General features: G+C 43.5%; 1 protein-coding gene across 1 annotated transcript in view; it reads right to left on the reverse strand.

The window, feature by feature from the left end:
• Positions 1 to 12,856: 12,856 nt before the first annotated feature.
• Sox30 (SRY-box transcription factor 30) overlaps positions 12,857 to 16,041 on the reverse strand; it is a 33,113-nt gene continuing 29,928 nt past the window's right edge. The window contains exon 5 of the mRNA XM_085694873.2: positions 12,857 to 13,280. Coding sequence (XP_085550999.2) covers positions 12,899 to 13,280 — 382 coding nt within the window. The 3' untranslated portion in view covers positions 12,857 to 12,898. The remainder of the gene's footprint in view (positions 13,281 to 16,041) is intronic.

Here is a 16,041-nt window from a genome sequence, read left to right on the forward strand (position 1 = left end):
TGTGTGTGCTTACTGTGTAGGTAATTTTCTTATTTACTTTTCTATTGATGTGATAAAATACCATGACCAAGGCAATTTATAAAACAAAACGTTGAATTTGGCTTACAGTTTCAGAGGGTTAGAACCCAAGATGGCTGGGCAAAGGCAAGGTGATACAAACAGCTGAATGCTCACATCTACATCTTGATCCAAAAGCAGGCAGAGAGAGAACACTGGGAATGTGGGTATGATGTGAGTCTTTTGACCCTCCAAGCCTATCCCAATGACCCACCTCCTCCAACAAGGCCACACCTCCCAATCCTTCCCAAACAGTTTCACCAACTGTGGACCAAGTATTCAGACATATGAGTCTCTGGGGGCCATTATCAAAGTGGATGGAATTGGAAAGCACTATTAGATGAAATAAGCCAGACTCAGAAAAATACTCACGTATTTTGTCTGATATGTAAAAATCTAGATTTAAAATCCCCCCTGATGTGTGTGTGTATGCACATACACACATGTGTATGCATATGTAGGTAATGAAACTAGACAGAATTATGAGAGAGGAGAAGGAGACAGGTTATAAAAAGAGATACTTCCAGAGTGCACATGATAAAAAATAGAGGCTGGGGAACTGTCTTAGAGTTTCTATTGCGGTGAAGAGACACCGTGGCCACAGCAACTCATACAGGGAAAACATTTGATGGGTTGGCTTACATTTTCAAAGGTTTAGTTCATTGTCATTGTGGTGGGACATGGAGACATGGCTCTGGAGACATAGCTACGAGTCCTATGTCTTTCAGGCAACAGGAAATGAACTGAGACACTGGGCTCTATCTTGAAATATGAAGATGTTTCATATATGAAACCTCAAAGCTTGCTTCCACAGTGAAACCCCTCCTCCAACAGGACCACAGCTACTCCATCAAAGCCATACCTCCTGACACTACCACTCCCTTTGGGGACCATTTTCTTTCAAATCACCACAGAACTAACTGGAAGAGGAAGGGAACCAGCCAGGGGTGGAGGGTTGGGGGTGGTGGTGGAAGACATAAATAAGAATAAAATATAGTAACATGAGTAAGAAGATGCTATGTTGAAATCTATTATTTTGTAGCCTCACATAAGAAAATTAATAGGGAAAAAGTTCAATAAACATAAAGACGACCCTTGCAATGTGGTAATATGATCTATTGGTGCCACCGGAAGAAGAAGTGAAGGCAGACATGCTGTGGAAGACACATGGAACTCAGAAACGACACGGCTAGGAACATATTAGTAAAACCACAAAACAGCACCAAGCTTGATCTCTTAAAGTCTGGCAATCCATGAGTTCTGTTAGAGTGCTGGATTGGGTGTCTAGAGGAGAGGGCAGGATGGAGAGAATGACCCGGACCTAAGGCTGATGATCTGGTTTGGTTCTGAGCACAACTAACCTCACAGCCCCCCTCTTTCTCACATCCCTTCCCTTCGCCCTTAGGAACCCCTTCTCTCAGTCTAATGACTATGGCGGGGTATGGGGGAAATCAGGCCTGAGCCTCTCATACCCTTCTTCAGGCAAAGTCACAGGAAACAGCCTAGAATAACCATCCCAGGCCTCGGCCATTCTCATAAGTACTGTTCTTTTTAAAAAAAAAACAAAAACAAAAAAAAACTGGAAGGTTGGTTGAAGAGTCCGGAGCTATTCTTAGCCCCAAACTCTATAAAAAGGAAATGCCAATGACAATCTTAGATGGCTGTATTTTTACAAGGGATAATTCAAGCTTCCCTCTGAGAGTTCCCAGTCTGCAGAAATCCTCCATAAAAATGCCACCTCAGGGCAGACCCTCAGCCCCCCTCTCCACCCCCTCTTAACATTGCTGAGATTCTTTGGAGACTATTTGAGTCAGGGACCGACTGGAAGAGCTTAGACTGATTCCACTTTTACAGCCGCCTCTTCCCGCGCGACCTCTCTATGTTCTGTCAGAGGAAAACGCTCAATGAGTGGACCTACGGGCTGATATTTATCTGGACTGACCAACCATACAGAGACAGCATGCCAGAGGGGTTAGTAAGCAGCAAACGCTTGTCACACCTGTGTCCCAGCCCCATGTGACTCTAGTAGGAAGTCCTCAACTTCTCTGAGCTTCCTGTACAGGGTGGACAACTGTGGGTCTTGTGTCGCTAATGCCTGGTGTTGCCCCTTAGCCAGTTTTCACCAGAGGCTAATTCATCATTGTTATTGTGTGTCCAGTATACAGGAAGTAGAAAGGCATTCTTGCCTTGGAGAACCCCATGCTGTTTGTTCCAAGAGGACCACAACAGTGAGGGTCTGTGTGAAAGCATGCCCTTTGGGAACTGGAGCGATGGCTCAGGGGCTAAAAGCATGTCCTGCTCTTGTAGAGGACCCAAGATTTGTTCCTAGAGTTCATGCAGGCAGCTCGCAACCACCTGTGTAACTCCAGGGCCAGGTGATCTGACCCCCTCTTCTGTCCCATGTAACTCCAGCGTCAGGTGATCTGACCCCCTCTTCTGTCCCATGTAACTCCAGCGTCAGGTGATCTGACCCCCTCTTCTGTCCCATGTAACTCCAGCGTCAGGTGATCTGACCCCCTCTTCTGTCCCATGTAACTCCAGCGTCAGGTGATCTGACCCCCTCTTCTGTCCTTTCAGGACACCTGCATTCATGTGCACATTCCACACAGATAGGAACACATCCACGTAATTAAAAACAAAACAAAATATTGTTGAAAGAAAAATTTAAAAACCTTTTGGCTTTCCTGCAACAAAAGTGGTCCCTTGCTTTAAGCTTGGTTGGGGAGAAATTCATTTAAAAAGATAGATATCAGATATAGATATATATTTTTTTACTTATATAGATAAAAGATTTTTTTAAAAAAAAATCGTGTGTGTGTGTGTGTGTGTATGTGTGTACACGCGCACGCTGTGAATTGAACTTATGGCTTTGACCATACTAAGCCTGCAGTCTTCCACATACGGCCCCTCAAGGGTTTTCAAATGTCTTTTCCTTTTGACCTAGATTCCCTCTTGAAAATTTCTTAAGAAAACAAACCCATGATGGAATATTTAGCCTGGATGTTTTTATTCAGAGTAGCAAAAAAAAAAAAAACTGGAAAGAGTCTAAATGTCTAACAATGGAAGTTACATGTAACGCAGATATTACAGCTCATGCTTACTTCCATAAAGCAGGTCACAAAACCATAGCTACAATGTGGGTTCATTCTGAGGCTATGGCCTGAAGCGTTGTTTTTATTAAGGATTTATTATAACCAGAAACTCTAGGAAGGAAGCCTGAATTTTTCCCATGTAAAATCAAAGACACTGAGGTGTTTATGTACACACATATAGAAAATGTCTCTAGACTTGGGCTTAACAATAATTTTTATGTGTAACTTCTGAGAAGACATTTTTGTCTCACTTATTTTTCTTTCTATAAAGACTATTCCTTTTATACGGAAAACAAGGCAAAACAGCGAAGGTGGGATGAATGCACAGTGTCTTTGTTTTTTATTGACATTGCTTTTCTTTCTTCTTTCTGTTTTTGAGACAGGGTTTCACCGTGCAGCCCTGGCTGTCCTAGAACTCACTCTGTAGACTAGGCTGTCCTCAAACTCATTGGTTCTGCCTCCAGAGTGCTTGGATTAAAGGCATGTGCCACCACTTCCCGGCTTCATGTGATCTGTCTAAGAACGCTACATTTTTCTTTAGTTTTCCCGTACTACACCCAATACACTGATTGAGTGTAGGACATAGACCGAGTTCTTCCCACCTTGGACTGTGAGTTTTCCGCCGATAAATGCATGTTAGATTAGATCAGAGAGAGCAAATTACTCTCACCCCGAGAGCAGCTCCACATTCCAGGAACTGTCAGGGCCACCTCTGCAGAGAGAAAGGATGTCTGATAGGAGGTGAGAACCAGTTCTGACTGGTCATGTCTGCCATGGATCTAAGACCGAGAAGCAATGGAGAGTTCCCATAAGCAGAATAGAAAACTGTAAGTTTCCTCACAGCCTTAAGAGTCTGGGCATCTTTATGCAAAAGCATTCGCCTCTACTTCGAAAGTCACTGGCGTCAGAGATGCCTAACTTCAGAGCCTTGGTCAAGTTCCACGAGATTACACAGCTTCTACCGTATACCACAGATGTCAAGACACAATTTAAAATCTCCAGATGGAGGGCTGAAGATGGCTCAATGGTTAACAGCACTTGCTGTCCTTGCAGAGGACCCAGATTCGGTTCCTCGCCCTCACGTGGAGGTCCACAACCATCCGTCATTCCAGTTCCCAGGGATCTGATGCCCTCCGCAGACTTCTGCAGGCACCAGGCATGCATAAGGTTCTCAGACACACACGCGGGCAAAATACTCAAACACAAAATCAGATCAATCTAATTTTTTTTTTTTTTTACTCAAAGAGAAAAATCACCAAAGCACTATGTCTCAGTTGTATTTATACCCATTGCCTCAAATGCCAAGACCAAGAAATAAGCCTGCAGCTGTCAATTCAGCTTCTTCAACCTGAAACAGTTGGAAAGCTACAGCTGCAGGAGGCACAAACCTGATCTCGGCTTTGTCCTTGATTCACGTCTCAAGTTTCATGGAATTCTCTAAAAGCCGCCCTTCAGGGGTTTGGTTCAGAGACGTGTGTGCTTCTAAGTATTGACTCCCGATCCCCATCACCAAAGCAGACTATTGGGGTTTCCAGCAGGACGTTGAGTCAATGGTCCCAGGTCTACAAAGGGCTGACACCATTCCCAAAGTCGTCCATTAAATTCAATCAATAACCAAGCTTACTCACTGGCAATCAGACATGGATTCTTTGGTAAAACTCAGCAATGGGCTCTCGAGGCTATTTGGAGGAAGGGACAGACTGGCGGGCTTGACCGCATCTCAAATTAACTATTCTAATCTGTCACAGCTTCCGCAAAGAATGGCAGGCTGTATTCAGGGGTCTGGGCAACAGCTGTGACTTCCAAACCAAGACCCTGCTCAGAAAGATGATCCAAACATGGGTTGTGTGCTTCAGCAGGCTTTAGGGGGGACTTTCCCACTTAAATGGCCCTTTGTGCTTTTGAAAGGCAGGACACTGACCTCACGAGTGGCTAACGCATGATGTCTTGGAGGTCTCGATTTACATTTGGTTGGTGGCCAGGACTGAACTGTCAAAATGCCCAGATGACTGATGGACAGTGCTGGACTTGTTCAGACTTGTTTGTTGTGGAGTTGGGTGAATTCTAGGACACTTGCTCTGTCCAGGTTTGAGAAGCTAAACAAAGCAGGACTATTAGAAGGGCTGATTCTGGGGTTCCTTTCTGGATGCCAGGATTTAGGGTCTTTAATCAGTCATGTCTTTTATTTACAGTCAGCACCCTTATCTACTTCAGGGTCTGCTTGAGCATGGCCTCTTTGTTGCAAGGGATGATCCTGCCCAAGACTGGGTGTCAAGAGGGGATGGATGAAATAGCTAAGTGTTACATCAGCCATGAGGACTCAATGACCTTAATAAGTACAGCCGAATGCTTTCACAGGCTACATTAAGCAGAAGAAAACAAATCAACACACGAAAACAAAAACTAAACTTGAACATTGGTCTGAAATAATCCAATGAAAGGGAAAAGTGAGCTGGGCATTGTGGCCCACATCTTTAATTCTAGCACCCAGGCAGCAGAGGCAGGCAGGTCTCTGAGCTAGAAGCCAGCCTGCTCTACAGAGTTCCAGGGCAGTGGGGATGCACAGAGAAACGCTGTCTCAAAAAAAAAGAAGAAGAAAAAAAAAGAAAAAAGAAATGAATGAATGGATATCAAGAGCCCCGAGATACAAATAAAGCCATAATATCCGAAGAAAAATAAGAGTAAAGGAAGACTCAATGAAGTGACAGTAGAAAGTTCTCTGATCTTGCACAGATCATAGGCCTCCATGTAGCCTTTCTATACAACAATAATAAATTTGTTCACAAGGAAATGAAGAAAGCCACCTGTTTACAATAGTCATACAAATACCTAGAAGCAAAGGGAACTTGTGAAAACAGTGAAGCACGAGGCTGGTTAGCAAGATCTGTGCCCAAGGAAAGAAAAGAGAAGCTTTGTGAAGGTCACTCACCCTAACCATGCTCGGTGTGGTCTACTGTCCCATAGCTGGAGAGGAAGAGGTGCTGATGGTGGGGGTGGGGAGGTAGGTGTTTCACAAATAGAGGGAAATGGAGGAAGGCTTTTCACTGTGGTTCAGATCATAAAGAAGCCAATGTTATATTGGTCTCCTTTAGTCTTGTGTTTCCTTCCATCCTAGGCTAGCTCATACTCCAATTAGAATGCTTACAATCCTTTGTATGAGTTTTATCATTTATTATTAGGGGTGTGTGTGTGTGTGTGTGTGTGTGTGTGTGTGTATGCACACATGCGCTTTTGATAATTGTTTCTCTCCTTCCGCCATGTAGGTCCCAGGGCTTGAACCCAGGTCTTTAGGCTTGGCAGCAAGTGTGTTTAGCTGCTGAGACATCCACATCTAACAGGAGAAAAGAAATTTTTATTTTTATTTTTTTTGTATTTTTGGTTGTGAACCTAGCTCTTAACAGCTGAGCCATCTCTCCAGCCCAAGACATCTACATCTAATAGAAGAAAAGAATCAGTTACAGCTGAGGAATCTCTTACTCCAGGATTGCTCATCGGCAAGAGCAACATGGTGGAGCAGAAAATGAGAAAGTGCCCAGTATCGAGGCAGGGAGACCCAGAATTCCTTTCTCAATGTATGAACTTCTGTTGGGCAGCATTGAACTAATATTATGTCCTTCTTTAAGGCCTCTGTCTTTTAACTGGCCAAATAAAGATCACAGTGCCTATGAAGAAACTTGTTAGGATCAGATGATGTAATTCTATGAAGTATCAGTTAGGGCAGAATAGTAGGTGCTCAGTAAAGTGTGGTCTCTGTTGACTGATTAATCAAATATCTATGGAGTATCCCCTGTGCCTCAGTATGCCATGCTAGGCTTTAGAGACAACACATTCAAACAAGAACTATAGTGTTTCTACTTTTTTTTGTAACTTTTGATAGTGGGAGTTGGGAGGAAAAAAACAAAGAAATGAAAAGAATTAGAGATAGAAGTGGTTTAAAAAATTATTTCTTGCAGTGGACCTACTTCTATTGTTTTTTAAAGTGCTTTTCATTTTTATAAAAAATTAGTATGTGTGTGCGTGTGAGAGAGAGAGATACAGAGAGACAGAGAGAGATGTGTGAGTCCACATGTGTACATGCCACAGTGTGTGTATGTGCGTGCATGAGTGCGTGTGTGAGTGCGTGTGTGTGTGTGTGTGTGTGTGTAAGTCTGCAGCTGGTTCTTTTCCATCACCACAGGTTCCAGGCTCAGGCTTGCACGACAAGTACCTTTACCTGCTGAGCCAGCTCACCAGCCCTTTCTGAATTCTTATCTGAATTCTGATTTCAAGACAAGGTCCTCACTAAGTTGCCCAGGCTGGACATGAACTCGCCCTTTAGCAAAGGTGGACCATGGACTTGAGAGCCTCCTGCCCGCCTCACACTCAAAGTAGCTCAGTTAATAGACTAGAACCACAGGGACCAGTGCTGAGAAAACGAAAAAAGATCTCTCAGGTTATATTTGCCAGTGTGCAAATCACCCTGAAGATTTTGAACCTTCCCGTTCATCCCTGCCCCATCTCCAGGTGTCAGGAGCAATTCTCAGCTGGGCAATTGCTTTTGGCTTCAAGGTGGAAAGGCAACTGCTGGCCCCTAAGAGTGGCTAGACAAGGAAGGAGGACGGCAACTTTGCTGAGGCTATCAGGCAGTTCTCCGGCACCATTTGTGACTCCCTGCCTAGTGGGCTTTACAATCAGCTAAGGAGCCTTGAAAAGCCGTATCTTTTCAGAACTCGGCCTTTAATGTTCCTACTCTAGAGAAGCATCATTTAGAGACACCTAGTAATGCTAATGGCAGCCATGGGGAGCACTGCTTGCCAACTGACCCATGAAATTCATTGGCTCATCGTGAGGCTAAGAATGCAAGGCTGCATCTGTTGCTCTGCCCATCCACACGTGTCTTTCTAGTCTGTATAATGCATTGGTCCTGGTTGATCACAAAGGCGCTAAGATGCTAGTGGGAGATGCACACCCAGACCTCATAGGAACGTAAAACAAGAACCTGGCTCAGCCTGTGAGGGCTTATGCACGCTTTCTGAAGGACAAAAGCCTACATTAGGGAAAATCTGGTTCAGCTTCACGTGACAGAGAAAACCAAATGGTTGTGGATTGGTGTGGCTAGATGTTTCTTTTGCTTTCATACAGTGTTAACAATCCTGCCCAGGTATGGTGCTAGCCTTGTCTTTTTACCATCTTCAGAATGACACCTACACAATCCACAATGGTTGCTGAGATTCCAGCCATCACTACCATATTACTGTTAGCAGAAAGGCCACAGGAGCAAAGAATAGCAATGCCATCTCCCTTTAACGACATTTTTGGGGACATCCCTGGTTGTCTTAGGAGTTCAGGCCTTGGGTACTTGACCATACCCTGCTTCAAGAGGTGAAATAAAGTGTTTTTAAGAATGGCCATATACAATCAAATTTTAGGGTTCTGTTACCAGAAAGGGAAAGGGTTGTTGTCACTGGTAACAGCTGGGGTATGTGTAAACTGAGACCTGAGGAATGAGCTGAGATTAGACAGGAGAAGGACAACACACTGCTCACGAGGAACTGGGGCGGTCATCCACAAGAGATGCTCACTGCCCTTCATGACACAGACTGCACCTGGGGTGACTCTATGTGCCCCAGCCACTCAGGTCCCATGTCCACAGTAACTTCCACTCAGTTTCAACTTCACACCCACACACAGAGAAAATTCTCTTTTTGGTTTGTTAGAATGAGAGATCACCTGGAGTTTTCGTCAAAGAAACTAGGAAAGTGTTACAAAATGAAAATGATCATAGCATACACCGATGCCTTCTCTCTCTCTTCTGAAGGCGACCTTTGATGTGGCTAGATGGTTTTAGAAACAATCTCGATGCAGTGTCAATGGCAGGCACAAGTAAGAACTGCTAACTAAGCTTATTCAAAAAATGCAGATTACCACTACAAAAATGCATGCTTGCCATACTCAGCTGAACAGAGAATCCTCTCCATAAGGAACAGTGGCACTTTTAACAGGCACCTGGGGTCATTTGTGCTCTCAGCGGTGTCTAGAGACAAGGTCAGGGTTCATAGCTGAGTCACAAGAAGTGAGGTACAGACTCTGTCCGGATGTCCGCTCCCATGAGAGTCCTGGGGCTGGAACTCAGATCTGTAGGCTCTGAGGCAAGGGATCTGACCCGCAGAGCTGTTCAGTTGTCCTACAATAAAGTTTTATTCAGATGTAAAGAAGAATGAAAGTATAACATCCACAGAAAGATGGATGAATGGGAAAACACTGTATTAAGCAAAATAAGCCAGATTCAGAGACAAATGTCACATTTGCAATCGTATGTGGAACCTAGATTCAGAGAGAGAGAGAGAGAGAGAGAGAGAGAGAGAGAGAGAGAGAGGGCGCTGCATGAAAGAAGGGAGACATTGAGATGGGGGGAGGAGAGGATAGCGGAGCATGAAAATGTCCTAAGACACTCTTCGTTCTGTACAGTGAACTTACCCTAGTACGATTTTCTTAGACATGAAAAATGTAGCTCCGACTCAGCCCAGGCAGAGCTCTCCTGACAGCTGCTTGACAGGAGAAGCATGTTGTGTATCGGCACATTTGCTTCCATGAATTCTTGGACACACTGTCACCACTCATTAAAGTTTAATAGCTAGCAGTGAATTACAACAATTACAAGTTTCAATTCTTTAGCCTTTTAGGACTGTTAGACATAATTAAAAAGAGCAGTTTATTCAGAAACTGCTTTTGTTTAGTAAAGCACTTAAGGTAACCAGTGTGGGAAACCACGTGTCATGTTTACAAACCAAAACCACCAGTTGTCATTTGGCAGCATTTCCCACAGGGTGCCCTGGGTGGTGTCGGGAGGTAAAGACCAAAAAGGGGTCTCAAGCAGGGTAGGTGCACCCTGAGATAGTATAATCTTGTGACATTATGACGATAAAGAACATTGCTCACTTCAAAGGGGGCCACAGCACCAGCTTCCAACGTTGTTTGACCAGATTCAGTGAGAACATCTACAGCGCTTGGGACTTAATCCAGAGAAACCTTGCTCTCTCCCCTAACTCGGCTTCTCACAGAGACACCTTTTCCAACTCCTTGCAGTGAAACTGGCTTTTAATTGGTAAATGCTTCGAGTATGTCTAGAGTATGGAACACTTTGGGTGACATCTGAAACATACTGACATTACAAAACACTATGAAAAGGAGACAACTTGTCTAATAAATTCTACGAAGTCCAACTTAATATAGGAGCAAACGAGACAAGGGGACTGTTAGAAACTACTTGTGGTTTGGAGCATTGAGATTTTCCACTCTGCTGAGGAGCAGATGCCCTTGGGGGAGGTTTGTCCTGTCTTAGATCTCCAGTCAGTGGTTTAAAAGCTGATAATGGGTACCTTGTAGGCATGCGGGATTATCTGTGGTTGGTCTTCCCTAAGTAAGAAATAAGCAGGTTTCTAGTCCAACTTATGCTGTGGATCTATAAACGACCTGAACTCCTGACTTCTGATGCCAGCATGATGCCAGGTGATTAAGAGAGTACCTAGCCCTAGCTCCTGAACAATCCTAGAAGGGGTGGGGCCATGGCTCAGTGAGCCAGAGCACTTTCTGCTCTACCGGAGGACCCAAGTTCAATTCCCAGAACCCATGTTGGATGGGTCATAGTCTCTTCTAACTTCAGCTCCATGAGATCCTACGCCCTCTTCTGGAGTCCACTGGCATGGCACACACACACACTAAACAATTCTTTTTTTAAAAAGCTATGGAAGAAGTCAGAAGTGAAAGGCTACCCTGAAAACAGGTAATTAGGAAATGGTTAGGTGTGACCTTCACTGTTCTGCTGTTTTACAGTCATTTCCTCAACCAGTCTGTCTGTAGGGTAAGTCTATGACGAAGGCCTCTTAAATGAGATGGGATAAAAATGGTAAAATTGTTGCATACATTTCTCCTAAACATTAACTGCCTAAGCAGACATTAAGTATGTAAATAATGTTCCTCTAGTTCACATATAAAATAACATGATATCTAATCATCTAGGAAATTCAAGATTTGTTCTTTATATCAAAGTTATCTGTGCTGAGCACTTAAAGAGTATCAGACTTGTGGGCTCGGGAGATAAACTCAGGGCCTGAGTTCAGATCCTCGGCATCCATGTAAAAGCTAGGCACAGTGGTGCACATCTGTAAGCCAGAACTGGGTGAGGTGGAAACAGGTGGATCTCGTAAAACAGTGTGCTCGGGCTCAGTGAGAGGGTGATTAAAGAAGGCACCCATGCCATCCTCTGGTCTCCATGACTGCATGCGGGGTGGCACACACACAAAAAAGAACATCAAATATGAAAATAAAAATTATCAAAGTGCAGTTTCCCAACAATTCATTTTCTTCCTTGTAGGCAGACACCTTTTAAAATGGTCTTGACTCTGGTGGTTCTTACTCTATCCCTTATTCACAAATGAATGCTGGGGAGGATGTGACATCACAATGGAGTTTTTGTTGCTCATTGTGAGTTAAGTTTGCATGACTGTAAGTAAATTCCATGGTCATCAAGTCAGATGAACACAATATTCGCTTGGGTGAGAGTTTAAATCATATGTCAACTTTCAAAACAGACTTAGAATACATACACATTTTTGGTGGTACAACTTCAAATCTCATGCAAACAGGGATGGTTTACATTTATTGTTAAACTAACAGGATCTAGAATCACCTATGAGACAAATTTCTTGGCATGTCTGAGGAAGTTTCTAGATCAGGTTAACTGACATGGGACAATGCACTCTAAATGTGGATGGTATCACCCCATGGGACGTGGTCTTTGACTGATAAGGAAGACGCAAACTCAGCATCAGCATTCATCTGAGCTTCCCGAGCACAGACGGAATGTGAGCAGCCACCTCATGGTCCAGTTGCCATGCTCCCCTGATGAACCCGATTATCAAACAACGAGGCAAAATAAACCTTTCCTTCCTTAAGGTGCTTTTCTCAGGTATTTTGTTGCGGCAATGACACATAATCCACAGACCACAGGAGTCTGTTGCTGAGCAGAAATGCCTGCACAGAGCACAGAGCTAACCACAGCTGACCAGCACTCCCAGTGCTCCTCGCCCTCCTCTCAACAGAAAACATTTAACAAGAGTGTTTTCATCTGTTTATTTAGTTACAACAACAATATAACAATGCATACCAAATAGGAAAGATAGTTAAAATGATGATAAAATGTTCAGTAACAGAAATGACTATATCTGAAGGAACTGCCCAGGTGTCATTAAGATACATTTTCAACTACAATTGGTTATTAGTGTAAATTAAATTTAGCAACTGAGCTCTGGTTCACATCTACAAGTTATCAAAATATTTTCAAAATGTTACATAAAAACTGACAACACCCATAAATATATAAACAGTAAAATTTCTCCAAAAAATAAATGTACCCTGAGATAAAATGCTAATCACACTTGCCATGCCAGATATATACTCACATGTGTGTCCTCACACGCCACCGGGAGCTTTCTGTATTTCAAATGTTCCGAGATAAAGTAATGCTATCACATGTTGGTACAAATTTCAGCCATGAAATAACTACTTTAGATTTTACCGTCCCTATGCTGAGGCATCGGGAGTCCAGGATCACTAACGAGAACTTAGGAAGACACAATGGCATTTGGTTCCGACTCCTCAGATCACGGCTGAGAACTCACAGCAAAGCATCCTAGGCTTTTTTTTCTCACACCAACTGACCCAGAATATATTTTAAGAAATGTTTATTTTCTGTGCATATTTGTTTTAAATTATAAATTCCTGAGCACTTTTTCTTCTTCCTCCTCATCACTGTCAGTGACATTGACTTGCTGGACACCAGAGGGAGCAGACGCTGGGGCTGTGAAGACATTCTCCAGGGCTCCAATGTCCAGTGGAGGCATGGGATTCAAGTACTCTTCCCCACTGTGCCCGTGGCTGTTGTAGTACGGGGGCCCGTCCGCGCTCTCACAGCTCCGAGAATCTTCACTGTGTGTGTGCTCGTCTGGGTAGTCTCTGAAAGGATAGTCTCTATTCAAAGCTGAAAAGATAGCCTCATGCTTTTGGTACCTGTCTTCATAGTAACCAAGACATTCTGGCATTGAACTTGGAAAATTCCCATAGCCAAAAGGAGGCCGACTATAAGGGCACGTGCTGTGGTAGAAAGACAGAAACATTAGATCAGATCTTGTCCACACATGTCTGGATCACAGACTATGAGTTAAGTGAATCTTCTTTAAGGTTTGGAAAGCATTCCTCTGCCCTCCCACTGCCTATCTATCACCTGCCCATCAAAAGCTCAGAGCAAAGGCAGTCTGGAGAGGAGCCATCCCCCTTTATCACCTCTTACTAGATTCTAGCTTCTTACCTCTGATGACCGTGATAAAGAAAATCCCATCCTGGCCTCTAGTTACCTCACACCACATGGAGTTGGAAATAAAGGTAAGCACACGTGTGACACTGAAAGCCACTTGTAACAACAGTAAAGTGGCCCTGCTCTTCCTGGAATGGGCTGAAAGAAGAGCTGCTAAATTTCTAAGCCATGGGACAGAAGACTCCACCTAAGTTATACAAATGACACAGTAATAAATTTAGAATACTCTCAGCACTATAAAGACTTAGAACGAATGGGATGGTTGGGATGAAGGAGGGGTGGATGTGGGAGCAGGGACGTATATATCTTAATTAAGGGAGCCATTTTAGGGTTGGCAAGAGACTTGACTCTAGAGGGGTTCCCAGGTGTCCAAGGAGATGTTCCCAGCTTGTTCTTTGAGCAGCAGAGGAAAGGGTGCCTGAACTGGCCTTCTCCTATAGCCACACTGATGAATATCTTGCATATTACCATAGAACCTTCATCTGTTGATGGACGGAGATAGAGACAGAGACCCACATTGGAGCACTAGACTGAGCTCCCAAGGTCCTAATGAGGAGCAGAAGGAGGGAGAACGTGAGCAAGGAAGTCAGGACCACGAGGGGTGTGTTCACCCACTGAGACGGTGGGACTGATCTAATGGGAGATCACCAAGGCCAGTTGGAATGGGACTGATGCAGCATGCGATCAAACCGGACTCTCTGAATGTGGCTGACGGTAGAGGATGACTGAGAAACCAAGGACAATGGTGCTGGGCTTTGATTCTACTGCATAGACAGGCTTTGTGGGAGCCTTGTCTGTTTGGATGCTCACCTTCCTGGACCTGGGGGGAACGGGGAGGACCTTGGATTTCCCATAGGGTAGGGAACCCTGACTGCTCTTTGGCCTGGAGAAGGAGGGGGAGGAGGAGTGGGGGAAGGAAGGGGAGGGAAGTGGGAGGAGGGGAGGAAGTTGAAATTTTTAATAAAATAAATAAATAAATAAATAGAACATAAGATTTATAACTGATACTACACTATGCTTTCAAAGGGTTTTTGCAACAAAAACAAAACAAAACATGGGCAAGATTGTGGAAAAACGTTTGCAGTTTCTCAACAGTCTTTTTAAAGGCACAGCTAATAATCCTGTTACTCAGAACCAGGTGCCAATTCTCTTCAAGTATTAACCCTCCCCAGAGATGAACGGGGTTACAGCCATATTGGGCTCATGAGCTCCATCTAGTGACAGATAGCACAATGATCACATTCATTTGCCAATCCCATGGAATGCCAAGCACTGTCTTGCCTCCTCTGAACTAGGAAAGGGAAAGACAAGCGAGGAGGAAGGGGGAGAGGAGAAGAAAAAAGGAAGGAAGACAGGACTGACCTTAAGAAGGAAAGCCAACTGTTTTGAAATGTATGGCAGAGGTAGCAGACCCCTGGCTCAAACTCTCTGAAGATGTCCCACTCCCAAATCCTGAAGTAAGGGGTTCCTTGCTAACATTAATTACCACAAATATAAGTCAATATTTCCATTTTTCAGGTTTGCATTCATACTGCCATATTCTAATTCAGGTATTTAGAATTTAAGACATGTGCTCTGCTACACTGTCATTCTAGCTGCTAAGACTTTGTTCACATAGCTTTCCACCTTCAGGTCCCTCTATCCACTGAACTCTATGGGTGTGTCAGAGAGGATATCACATCTACTTCCCATATAAAACCTTCATTTAAAGTAGCCATATTTAGTCAGTAATTGTCTGTCACACGATTCAATTTTATGACTTGGTAGAAAACTGAAAAACACTAAAATCTTGATCTGTATCAGACATGTGCTGTGGTTTGCAAAAAACAGCATCTCAATGACTGTAGTGCATGGGGAAAACACGTTAGTGTTATGTTCATCAGTCAACGGCAACACAGCTGATCCACGGTCATATGGTAAAGTGAGTAGATATAAAAGCATCCTCTCCATTGTGAGAAGCATCTGTGAGCAAGATTAGAATAACATCAGTCAACACAGTTACGACTAGTCTGCTTTCTAGGTACTGGCTGAGGATTTCATACGGAGCAAACGGGCCTTATGGACATTTGCATTTTATCTGAACGAATAGAACATGTTCTCCTCATCAGCACATGGAACATTCTCTAGGTAGCTCATCTAGTAGTTATGCCCTACATCAAGTCTTAATAATTTTTAAAAATTGAAATAATATTACACATCTTCTCAGATCACAATAGGATAAAACTACAATTCAATAGCAACAACAAGAACGGAAAGCATAAAAAAATAACATACAATGAGCAATATAAACCAATGGGTAACTGGAGAAATTAAAAGGAAAAAGGTTTTCTGGTAGTAAGTTAAAACATCACAAAAATCTGTGTGATACAACAAACGCAGTTCTCAGAGAGAGATGTAGAGTCCTACCCCATACGTTAGGTGATCAACCAGCCTCAGAGCAGCATTCAGCGGTGCACCTCAAGGACTCACAACAAAACAGACCGAAAATTAGTAGAAAAAAAGAAACAGGAAGAAATAAAATTAAAACTAAAGGAAAAGATG

The sequence above is a fragment of the Myodes glareolus genome, chromosome 9 (assembly GCF_982192425.1).
Source record: "Myodes glareolus chromosome 9, mMyoGla1.1, whole genome shotgun sequence".
Classification (NCBI taxonomy): Eukaryota; Metazoa; Chordata; class Mammalia; order Rodentia; family Cricetidae; genus Myodes; species Myodes glareolus.